Source organism: Nerophis ophidion, linkage group LG25 (genome assembly GCF_033978795.1).
Source record: "Nerophis ophidion isolate RoL-2023_Sa linkage group LG25, RoL_Noph_v1.0, whole genome shotgun sequence".
NCBI lineage: Eukaryota > Metazoa > Chordata > Actinopteri > Syngnathiformes > Syngnathidae > Nerophis > Nerophis ophidion.
In genome coordinates this window covers 38,137,365-38,150,510 of record NC_084635.1, presented here as the reverse complement: position 1 = coordinate 38,150,510, position 13,146 = coordinate 38,137,365, and the positions used below count along the sequence as shown (strand labels likewise).

At 40.3% G+C, this 13,146-nt stretch overlaps 1 protein-coding gene across 4 annotated transcripts in view; it reads left to right on the top strand.

Moving 5' to 3' along the window:
* Positions 1-12,810, top strand: part of usp8 (ubiquitin specific peptidase 8) — a 48,836-nt gene extending 36,026 nt beyond the window's left edge. For all 4 annotated transcript variants that reach the window (XM_061887576.1, XM_061887573.1, XM_061887575.1 and 1 more), the window contains 6 exons: positions 2,372-2,593; positions 2,656-2,866; positions 7,982-8,218; positions 8,281-8,423; positions 11,911-12,043; positions 12,182-12,810. In XM_061887576.1, coding sequence (XP_061743560.1) covers positions 2,372-2,593; positions 2,656-2,866; positions 7,982-8,218; positions 8,281-8,423; positions 11,911-12,043; positions 12,182-12,340 — 1,105 coding nt within the window. In that variant the 3' untranslated portion in view covers positions 12,341-12,810. The remainder of the gene's footprint in view (positions 1-2,371; positions 2,594-2,655; positions 2,867-7,981; positions 8,219-8,280; positions 8,424-11,910; positions 12,044-12,181) is intronic.
* The last annotated feature ends 336 nt before the right edge of the window (positions 12,811-13,146 follow it).

The window sequence follows — 13,146 nt, the reverse complement described above, 5'->3', positions numbered from 1 at the left end:
AATGTAGACAGTAGTATATTCAGTTGTTGACAATATTATAATCAATTATCCACAATTGTACAATCGCATGTTGACAATAGTACAATCCGTTGTTGACAAAAGTACAATCAATAGTACACTCAAATGTAGACAATAGTACATTAAGTTGTTGACTATTATAATCAATTATCCACAATTTTACAATCACATGTTGACAATAGTACAATCCGTTGTTGACAAAAGTACAATCAATAGTGCACTCAAATGTAGACAATAGTACATTCAGTTGTTGACAATATTACAATCAATTATCCACAATTGTACAATCGCATGTTGACAATAGTACAATCCGTTGTTGACAAAAGTACAATCAATAGTACACTCAAATGTAGACAATAGTACATTCAGTTTTTGACTATTATAATCAATTATCCACAATTGTACAATCACATGTTGACAAAAGTACAATCAATAGTGCACTCAAATGTAGACAATAGTACATTCAGTTGTTGACAATATTATAATCAATTATCCACAATTGTACAATCACATGTTGACAATAGTACAATCCGTTGTTGACAAAAGTACAATCAATAGTACACTCAAATGTAGACAATAGTACATTCAGTTGTTGACAATATTATAATCAATTATCCACAATTGTACAATCGCATGTTGACAGTAGTACAATCCGTTGTTGACAAAAGTATAATCAATAGCATCCATTGCACCGTTCGCCCGAGGGTGGGGGGGTCCCGCCATCCGCCATCCGCGGTCCTCTCCTAGGTTTCTCATTGTCCTGTTGGGTTTTTTCTTGCCCTGATGTGGGATCTGAACCGAGGATGTTGTTGTGGCTTGTGCAGCCCTTTGAGACACTCGTGATTTAGGACTATATAAATAAACACTGATTGATTGATTAAATAGTACAATCAAATGTTGACAATAGTACAGTCAGTTGGTAACTATGGTACAATCAATTGTAGACAATAGTACAATCAAATGTTGACAATAAACTTCAAATGTTAACAATAATACAATCAAATGTTGACAGTAGTACAATCAATTGACAAAACGCATCAAATGTTGACAATAATACGCATCAAATGTTGACAATAGTACAATAAATGTAGAAAAAGCAACAGTACGGACCTAGATGGCAAAATCCCTAAATTTCCATGCAATAGCTCGTTGAGAAATGTTGTTCCAAAACTGTTCGACAAATTGCTTACAATAGTACAATCAATTGTTGATGATAGTACAAACTAATTTTGACAGTAGTAATATCATCCATCCATCCATCCATCCATTTTCTACCGCTTATTCCCTTTCGGGGTCGCGGGGGGCGCTGGCGCCTATCTCAGCTACAATCGGGCGGAAGGCGGGGTACACCCTGGACAAGTCGCCACCTCATCGCAGGGCAGTAGTAATATCAAATGTTGACAAAAATACAATGAGTTGTTGACAATAGTACAATTAAATCTTGACAATACAATTGCATGTTGACAATAGTACATTCAGTTGTTGACAATATTATAATCAATTATCCACAATTGTACAGTCACGTCTTGAAAGTAGTACAATCAATTGTTGACAATAGTACAATCAAATGTTAACAATACACTTCAAATGTTGACAGTAGTACAATCATATGTTAATAGTAGTACAATCACATGTTGACAATAGTACAGTTGACAATAGTACAATTAAATGTTGTCAATACAATCACAAAATTTTAGTCGACAATAGTACAATCACGTGTTGACAATAGTAGAATCACATGTTGACAATACACATGCAATGTCGACATCAAATAGTCCTATCAATTGTTGACAGTGAGTTTGGGGTTAAGAGAGTTGGAAGGTATTTGATTTAAATGGCAGAGTCCCTGCAGTGGAAAAGGCCTGATCTTTAAACTTGTTATATATTTTCTTGTTATTTCTTTACACTCTCCTGTGCTAAAGTTTATTATCATTGTTTCTTGCTATTTCTTTCAGTCTGTTCAGTGCTAAAGTTAATTCTAATAGTTTCTTTTTATTTCCTCAAACTGTCCTGTGCTAAAGTTTGTCATATTTATAATTTCCTCAGATTATCCAGTGCTAAAGTTTATGGTCATATTTGCTTATTTCCACACTGTGCAGTGCTAAAGTTTGTCATATTTTATTATTTCTTCAGACTGTCCAGTGCTAAAGTGTGTCATATGTTCTTGTTATTTCCTCACCGTCCAGTGCTAAAGTTTGTATTTTTTTCTTATTTCCTTACTCTGTCCAGTGCTAAAGTGTGTCATATGTTCTTGTTATTTCCTCACCGTCCAGTGCTAAAGTTTGTATTTTTTTCTTATTTCCTTACTCTGTCCAGTGCTAAAGTGTGTCATATGTTCTTGTTATTTCCTCAGACCGCCAAGTGCTAAAGTTTATTCTAAAGTGGAGCTGGCACGTCCATCAGCTTCCAAAATCCGCAACCTGAATCCAACATTTGGAGGCCTGGGTACTAGTTTGACTGGCCTTCGTAACCTCGGCAACACCTGTTACATGAACTCCATCTTGCAGTGTTTGTGTAACACTCCAGCCATGGCGGAGTACTTCAACAACAATTATTACCTGCAAGACATCAACAGGTGAGCACAATGAAGACCAAGAATAGGCAGCCATCTTGGAGCTAATCAGCCTGTTTCTTTAGGTTTAACATTCTTGGCCATAAAGGGGAAGTGGCGGAGGAGTTTGGTGTCATCATGAAGGCGCTGTGGGCTGGTCTGTACAAGTGCATCAGTCCTCGGGACTTTAAGACCACCATCGGCAAGATCAATGACCAGTTTGCAGGCTACGACCAGCAGGACTCTCAGGAGCTGCTGCTCTTTCTCATGGATGGGCTCCACGAGGACCTCAACAAGGTACCTGTCCACCTTGTAGTAGTCCAAACTATTAGCACCTTTTTTTCTCATGGATGGTCTCCACGAGGACCTCAACAAGGTACCTGTCCACCTTGTAGTAGTCCAAACTATTAGCACCTTTTTTCTCATGGATGGTCTCCACGAGGACCTCAACAAGGTACCTGTCCACCTTGTAGTAGTCCAAACTATTAGCACCTTTTTTCTCATGGATGGTCTCCACGAGGACCTCAACAAGGTACCTGTCCACCTTGTAGTAGTCCAAACTATTAGCACCTTTTTTCTCATGGATGGTCTCCACGAGGACCTCAACAAGTTTACCCTTACACACTGTTACTACTGTTTTTTCACACACACTTTGTTAATGTTTACTCACACGCACTTTGTTAATGTTTATTCACACACTGTGTTAATGTTTATTCACATACTGTGTTAGTGTTTACTCTCACACACTATGTTAGTGTTTACTCTCACACACTATGATAGTGTTTACTCTCACACACTATGTCAGTGTTTGCTCTCACACACTGTTAGTGTTTACTCTCACACACTATGTCAGTGTTTACTCTCACACACTATGTCAGTGTTTGCTCTCACACACTATGTCAGTGTTTGCTCTCACACACTATGTCAGTGTTTACTCTCACACACTATGTCAGTGTTTACTCTCACACACTATGTCAGTGTTTACTCTCACACACTATGTCAGTGTTTGCTCTCACACACTATGTCAGTGTTTACTCTCACACACTGTCAGTGTTTACTCTCACACACTATGTCAGTGTTTACTCTCACACACTATGTCAGTGTTTACTCTCACACACTATGTCAGTGTTTACTCTCACACACTATGTCAGTGTTTACTCTCACACACTATGTCAGTGTTTACTCTCACACACTGTTAGTGTTTACTCTCACACACTATGTCAGTGTTTACTCTCACACACTATGTTAGTGTTTACTCTCACACACTATGTCAGTGTTTGCTCTCACACACTATGTCAGTGTTTGCTCTCACACACTATGTCAGTGTTTACTCTCACACACTATGTCAGTGTTTACTCTCACACACTATGTCAGTGTTTGCTCTCACACACTGTCAGTGTTTACTCTCACACACTATGTCAGTGTTTACTCTCACACACTATGTCAGTGTTTACTCTCACACACTGTTAGTGTTTACTCTCACACACTATGTCAGTGTTTACTCTCACACACTATGTTAGTGTTTGCTCTCACACACTGTTAGTGTTTGCTCTCACACACTATGTCAGTGTTTACTCTCACACACTATGTCAGTGTTTACTCTCACACACTATGTCAGTGTTTACTCTCACACACTATGTCAGTGTTTACTCTCACACACTGTTAGTGTTTACTCTCACACACTATGTCAGTGTTTACTCTCACACACTATGTTAGTGTTTGCTCTCACACACTGTTAGTGTTTGCTCTCACACACTATGTCAGTGTTTACTCTCACACACTATGTCAGTGTTTACTCTCACACACTATGTCAGTGTTTACTCTCACACACTATGTCAGTGTTTACTCTCACACACTATGTCAGTGTTTACTCTCACACACTATGTTAGTGTTTACTCTCACACACTATGTCAGTGTTTACTCTCACACACTATGTCAGTGTTTACTCTCACACACTGTCAGTGTTTACTCTCACACACTATGTTAGTGTTTACTCTCACACACTATGTTAGTGTTTACTCTCACACACTATGTCAGTGTTTGCTCTCACACACTATGTCAGTGTTTACTCTCACACACTATGTCAGTGTTTACTCTCACACACTGTTAGTGTTTACTCTCACACACTATGTCAGTGTTTACTCTCACACACTATGTTAGTGTTTGCTCTCACACACTGTTAGTGTTTGCTCTCACACACTATGTCAGTGTTTACTCTCACACACTATGTCAGTGTTTACTCTCACACACTATGTCAGTGTTTACTCTCACACACTATGTCAGTGTTTACTCTCACACACTATGTCAGTGTTTACTCTCACACACTATGTCAGTGTTTACTCTCACACACTGTTAGTGTTTACTCTCACACACTATGTCAGTGTTTACTCTCACACACTATGTTAGTGTTTACTCTCACACACTATGTCAGTGTTTACTCTCACACACTATGTCAGTGTTTACTCTCACACACTGTCAGTGTTTACTCTCACACACTATGTTAGTGTTTACTCTCACACACTATGTTAGTGTTTACTCTCACACACTATGTCAGTGTTTGCTCTCACACACTATGTCAGTGTTTACTCTCACACACTATGTCAGTGTTTACTCTCACACACTGTTAGTGTTTACTCTCACACACTATGTCAGTGTTTACTCTCACACACTATGTTAGTGTTTGCTCTCACACACTGTTAGTGTTTGCTCTCACACACTATGTCAGTGTTTACTCTCACACACTATGTCAGTGTTTACTCTCACACACTATGTCAGTGTTTACTCTCACACACTATGTCAGTGTTTACTCTCACACACTATGTCAGTGTTTACTCTCACACACTATGTCAGTGTTTACTCTCACACACTGTTAGTGTTTACTCTCACACACTATGTCAGTGTTTACTCTCACACACTATGTTAGTGTTTACTCTCACACACTATGTCAGTGTTTACTCTCACACACTATGTCAGTGTTTACTCTCACACACTGTCAGTGTTTACTCTCACACACTATGTTAGTGTTTACTCTCACACACTATGTTAGTGTTTACTCTCACACACTATGTCAGTGTTTGCTCTCACACACTATGTCAGTGTTTACTCTCACACACTATGTCAGTGTTTACTCTCACACACTATGTCAGTGTTTGCTCTCACACACTGTCAGTGTTTACTCTCACACACTATGTCAGGGTTTACTCTCACACACTATGTCAGTGTTAACTCTCACACACTATGTCAGTGTTTACTCTCACACACTATGTCAGTGTTTACTCTCACACACTATGTTAGTGTTTGCTCTCACACACTATGTCAGTGTTTACTCTCACACACTATGTCAGTGTTTACTCTCACACACTATGTTAGTGTTTACTCTCACACACTATGTCAGTGTTTACTCTCACACACTGTCAGTGTTTGCTCTCACACACTGTCAGTGTTTACTCTCACACACTATGTCAGTGTTTACTCTCACACACTATGTCAGGGTTTACTCTCACACACTATGTCAGTGTTAACTCTCACACACTATGTTAGTGTTAACTCTCACACACTATGTCAGTGTTTACTCTCACACACTATGTCAGTGTTTACTCTCACACACTATGTCAGTGTTTACTCTCACACACTATGTCAGTGTTTACTCTCACACACTATGTCAGTGTTTGCTCTCACACACTGTCAGTGTTTACTCTCACACACTGTCAGTGTTTACTCTCACACACTATGTCAGTGTTTACTCTCACACACTATGTCAGTGTTTACTCTCACACACTATGTCAGTGTTTACTCTCACACACTATGTCAGTGTTTACTCTCACACACTATGTCAGTGTTTACTCTCACACACTGTTAGTGTTTACTCTCACACACTATGTCAGTGTTTACTCTCACACACTATGTTAGTGTTTACTCTCACACACTATGTCAGTGTTTGCTCTCACACACTATGTCAGTGTTTGCTCTCACACACTATGTCAGTGTTTACTCTCACACACTATGTCAGTGTTTACTCTCACACACTATGTCAGTGTTTGCTCTCACACACTGTCAGTGTTTACTCTCACACACTATGTCAGTGTTTACTCTCACACACTATGTCAGTGTTTACTCTCACACACTGTTAGTGTTTACTCTCACACACTATGTCAGTGTTTACTCTCACACACTATGTTAGTGTTTGCTCTCACACACTGTTAGTGTTTGCTCTCACACACTATGTCAGTGTTTACTCTCACACACTATGTCAGTGTTTACTCTCACACACTATGTCAGTGTTTACTCTCACACACTATGTCAGTGTTTACTCTCACACACTATGTCAGTGTTTACTCTCACACACTATGTCAGTGTTTACTCTCACACACTATGTCAGTGTTTACTCTCACACACTATGTTAGTGTTTACTCTCACACACTATGTCAGTGTTTACTCTCACACACTATGTTAGTGTTTACTCTCACACACTGTCAGTGTTTACTCTCACACACTATGTTAGTGTTTACTCTCACACACTATGTTAGTGTTTACTCTCACACACTATGTCAGTGTTTGCTCTCACACACTATGTCAGTGTTTACTCTCACACACTATGTCAGTGTTTACTCTCACACACTATGTCAGTGTTTGCTCTCACACACTGTCAGTGTTTACTCTCACACACTATGTCAGTGTTTACTCTCACACACTATGTCAGGGTTTACTCTCACACACTATGTCAGTGTTAACTCTCACACACTATGTTAGTGTTAACTCTCACACACTATATCAGTGTTTACTCTCACACACTATGTCAGTGTTTACTCTCACACACTATGTTAGTGTTTGCTCTCACACACTATGTCAGTGTTTACTCTCACACACTATGTCAGTGTTTACTCTCACACACTATGTTAGTGTTTACTCTCACACACTATGTCAGTGTTTACTCTCACACACTGTCAGTGTTTGCTCTCACACACTGTCAGTGTTTACTCTCACACACTATGTCAGTGTTTACTCTCACACACTATGTCAGTGTTTACTCTCACACACTATGTCAGTGTTTACTCTCACACACTATGTCAGTGTTTACTCTCACACACTATGTCAGTGTTAACTCTCACACACTATGTTAGTGTTAACTCTCACACACTATGTCAGTGTTTACTCTCACACACTATGTCAGTGTTTACTCTCACACACTATGTTAGTGTTTGCTCTCACACACTATGTCAGTGTTTACTCTCACACACTATGTCAGTCTTTACTCTCACACACTATGTCAGGGTTTACTCTCACACACTATGTCAGTGTTAACTCTCACACACTATGTTAGTGTTAACTCTCACACACTATGTCAGTGTTTACTCTCACACACTATGTTAGTGTTTGCTCTCACACACTATGTCTGCGTGTGTGTGTGGTCAGGCGGACAACAGGAAGCGGTACAAGGAGGAGGAGAACGACCACCTGGACGATGAGAAGGCAGCAGACCTGGCCTGGAACAAACACAAGCTACTGAACGAGTCCATCATTGTTGCTCTCTTCCAGGGCCAGTTCAAGTCCACGGTACAGTGTCAGACCTGCCAGCGCAAGTCTCGCACCTTTGAGACCTTCATGTACCTTTCCTTGTCTCTGGCCTCCAGCAGCAAGTGCTCCCTGCAGGTATGTCACCACACCTGTCTACATGTTGATCAAACATTGATAAGCTGCTCTTCGCATCCCAGGATTGTCTGAAGATGTTCTCCAAGGAGGAGCGGCTGACCGATAACAACAAAGTCTTTTGTCGACACTGTAAAGCTCATAGAGATTCCACCAAGAAACTGGAGATCTGGAAGGTTCCTCCTATTCTCTTGGTGCACCTGAAGCGGTTTGTACTTCCTGTTACTCACGTTATATCAAGTACTTTGGTACCACAACTTCCTAGTTTTGACAACAAGTACTGTGGTACCTCAACTTCCTGGTACTTATATCAAGTACTTTGTTACCACAACTTCCTAGTATTGACAACAAGTACTGTGGTACCTCAACTTCCTGGTACTTACAACAATTACTGTGGTACCTCAACTTCCTGGTACTTACAACAATTACTGTGGTACCTCAACTTCCTGGTACTGACAACAAGTACTGTGGTACGTCAACTTCCTGGTACTTACAACAAGTACTGTGGTACCACAACTTCTTGGTACTGACAAGTAATGTGGTACCACAACTTTATGGTACTGACAACAAGTACTGTGGTACCTCAACTTCCTGGTACTTACAACAAGTATTGTAGTACCTCAACTTCCTGGTACTGACAACAAGTACTGTGGTATGTCAACTTCCTGGTACTTACAACAAGTACTGTGGTACCACAACTTCTAGGTACTGATAAGTAATGTGGTACCACAACTTTATGGTACTGACAACAAGTACTGTGGTACGTCAACTTCCTGGTACTTTCAACAAGTACTGTGGTACATCAACTTCCGGGTACTGACAACAAGTACTGTGGTACGTCAACTTCCTGGTACTTACAACAAGTACTGTGGTACCACAACTTCTTGGTACTGACAAGTAATGTGGTACCACAACTTTATGGTACTGACAACAAGTACTGTGGTACCTCAACTTCCTGGTACTTACAACAAGTATTGTAGTACCTCAACTTCCTGGTACTGACAACAAGTACTGTGGTATGTCAACTTCCTGGTACTTACAACAAGTACTGTGGTACCACAACTTCTAGGTACTGATAAGTAATGTGGTACCACAACTTTATGGTACTGAAAACAAGTACTGTGGTACGTCAACTTCCTGGTACTTACAAGGAGTACTGTGGTACCACAACTTCTTGGTACTGACAAGTAATGTGGTACCACAACTTTATGGTACTGACAACAAGTACTGTGGTATGTCAACTTCCTGGTACTTTCAACAAGTACTGTGGTACATCAACTTCCGGGTACTTACAACAAGTACTGTGGTACCACAACTTCTTGGTACTGACAAGTAATGTGGTACCAAAACGTTATGGTACTGACAACAAGTACTGTGGTACCTCAACTTACGGGCGCCGTTGGTTCTGGTACTGACAGCAAGTACTGTGGTACCTCAATTTACCGGCACTATTGGTTCTGGTACTGACAACAAGTGATGTAGTACCATAAAGAATAAACAAACATGTGCAAGGGATACCAACAAAATAAAAGCATCATATTATATTCATATTTATTATATATTATATATATTTACTTATATATATTATTATATTTCAAAATGTACTTTTTGATGGAAATGGTCTGTATAATGTATCTTAGAAGTTGTCATGATCTTTCTGTTGTCTTTGTCATCATTGGTGAACGCTGACACAAAGCTGGTGTTTACTTTTTAGGGTCATTAATTTGCAATTCCAATAGTGTCACATAATTACAAACAACTTTGTTGCGTTTGAAAGGGTTACTTGTATTATTATTATTAGGTTTACATTAGTGTTTAATTTGGTCATGTTGTTTAGCGGCAGTGATTTGTTGGAATATATTATTATTATTATTAGGTTTACATTAGTGTTTAATTTGTTCATGAAGTTTATCGGCAGTGGTTTGTTGGAATATATTATTATTATTAGGTTTACATTAGTGTTTAATTTAGTCATGTTGTTTATCGGCAGTGATTTGTCGGAATATATTATTATTATTATTAGGTTTACATTATTGTTTAATTTGGTCATGAAGTTTATCGGCAGTGATTTGTTGGAATATATTATTATTATTAGGTTTACATTAGTGTTTAATTTAGTCATGTTGTTTATCGGCAGTGATTTGTCGGAATATTTATAACCGGCAAAATGTGTTTTGGGCCAAGGTTTAACCTGCCTGGTTCAGTTCATGCTTCTGGTCAGCCTGAGAGTAGAACCTGGGTCCTTCGAATGAGAGTGCAGCGTGCTAGCTACCGAGCTAAAAGGCTGAGCTGACCATTCAGTATCCAGCACTGCTCTTAAGGCTGTCAGGGAGTGAGGTCTACCAAAGTACACTAGCACAGTGGCCTAGTGGTTAGAGTGTCCGCCCTGAGATCAGTAGGTCGTGAGTTCAAACCCCGGCTGAGTCATACCAAAGACTATTAACAATGGGACCCGTTATTTCCCTGCTTGGCACTCAGCATTAAGGGTTGGAATTGGGGGTTAAATCACCAAAAATGAATTCTGGGTGCGGCACCGCTGCTGCCCACTGCTCCCCTCACCTCCCAGGGGGTGATCAAGGGTGATGGGTCAAATGCAGAGCATAATTTCGCCACATCTAGTATGTGTGTGACAATCACTGGTACTTTAACTTTAACTTAACACAGGCCCAACAGTTGATGGGAAAAACATGAATATTCACAATTGTTATTTAAATGATACAGTCTTTTATTTGGCTAACCGTGACCATACTTGCCAACCCTCCCGAATTTTAGTTCCTCTCCCGAAAATCTCCCGGGACAACCGTTCTCCCAAACAATATTGGGGGTGTGTCCATGAGGACCTGAGTGAGGACAGCCTGTCGTCACGTCCGCTCTCCCTCCATATAAACTGCGTGCCGGCCCATCTACGGAATTTGGAGAGCGCACAATTGCACACACAACAAGAAGGGGACGAAGAAGAAGAACCAAGAAGAGACAGTCATGGCAACGACGAGTAAGAAGAAGTATGCTTGCAAGTTCCAAAATGATTGGAAAAAAGAATTTCAGTTCATCCTGAACAGCTCGAAGGGGAAGGGGTATGCTGCCTGCAAGTTTTGTAGATCAGACTTCTCCATTGAACACGGTGGCCGAATGGATATAGTCACTCATGAACGGTCAGAGAAGCACAATAAACATATACATATGAAATACTTGAATTTCTGTGAATTCTAGCTATCTCCCAAATTCAGAGGTCTCAAGGTCGGCAAGTATGACTGCAGCTGATGAACTGAATGCTACATCCTGTTGACTTTGTCAATACAATTCATTTGAGCATACAAGTATCTGCAGTTATAGTGCCAGTAATTAGCAGAAACCCTACAAATGTGTCAAGTATCTGGACACTGAAATGAGCATCAATTGTACAAACTGTCTGTGGTTCCACAATGGTTAAGTACAGGTACTTCAAACATATCTACTGGTTATTGATGGAATGTAGAATACACAAATATTATTCTATCAAACACATTTACTGGTTATTGATGGAATGTAAAATACACAAATATTATTCTGTCAAACACATTTACTGGTTATTGATGGAATGTAAAATACACAAATATTACTTTAACTAGCAGAGAACATGTTAACTGCTGAGTCAATGTGATATTCATGTCTCATCATCATGCAGTCAGCTGTAAACTTTGCTGCCGTTCTTGTAGATTCTCCTACGAAGGTCGATGGAAGCAGAAGCTGCAGACCTCTGTGGATTTTCCTTTGGACTTTCTGGACCTTTCACACTACGTCATTGGACCCAAACACAACCTGAAGAAATATAACCTCTTTGGCGTGTCTGTAAGTATCAAACCATGTCTGTGTGTTTGTGTATATATACACACATACATACTATATACTGTATATATGGATATGTATGTATCTATATGTAAATGTATATATTTATACATGTATGTTTTTGAATGTTCCTTTTCCCAGAACCACTACGGAGGTCTGGATGGCGGCCATTACACCGCCTACTGTAAGAACACCGTCAAGCAGCGTTGGTACAAGTTTGATGATCACGAGGTTTCGGAGTTCTCCACCTCCTCCGTCAAATCTTCTGCAGCCTACATTCTCTTCTATTCCACCCTCTGAGCCTGCTGGAGCTGCAGATGAACATCTCACAGCAACCCAGGAGGTTGTCTGCTTTCTTCTAGAAGGCCACAGTTGACGAAGGAGGTGTTTGTGGAGCAGCTGTTGGCTGAGAAGAGGCGAGAAGGTGTCCGCCACTAGAGGGCACTGTAGTTGTGAACACTGCTTCAGTGGTCACATGGACCATTGCAGGAGAACATCTAGATAGCATGGACTTCATGCTGATGTTGCACTTTTATTTCTCAGCTCTCCTGCTAATTATCATGATGGTTAGAGAAGACACACTACTAGCTGCTCATTAGCATAATACATGTACATTTGCATAATATGCAATCATATTACATTATCTATTACCCACGCTAATTGCCAAATGTCTTGTAATCCACTCATTGATTTCTGATTGATTGAGTTGCTACTTGCTAGCATGTCTTGTAAATGTTTGACGATAACAAATATATTCACATCAGACACAAGTTTATGGACTTTTTCTTCAAGATGGTGATAGAAATGATGACTTTTAAAGTTCCTCAAGGTTTGTGTTTGTGAAAGATGGAAGTGTCTGATGATCGCACGTGTCTCTTGGACCCGCATGCTCCATCACACCCACCTCCAAGTGACCCGCATGCTCCATCACACCCACCTCCAGGTGACCCGCATGCTCCATCACACCCACCTCCAGGTGACCCGCATGCTCCTTCACACCCACCTCCAGGTGACCCGCATGCTCCTTCACACCCACCTCCAAGGTGACCCGCATGCTCCATCACACCCACCTCCAGGTGACCCGCATGCTCCTTCACACCCACCTC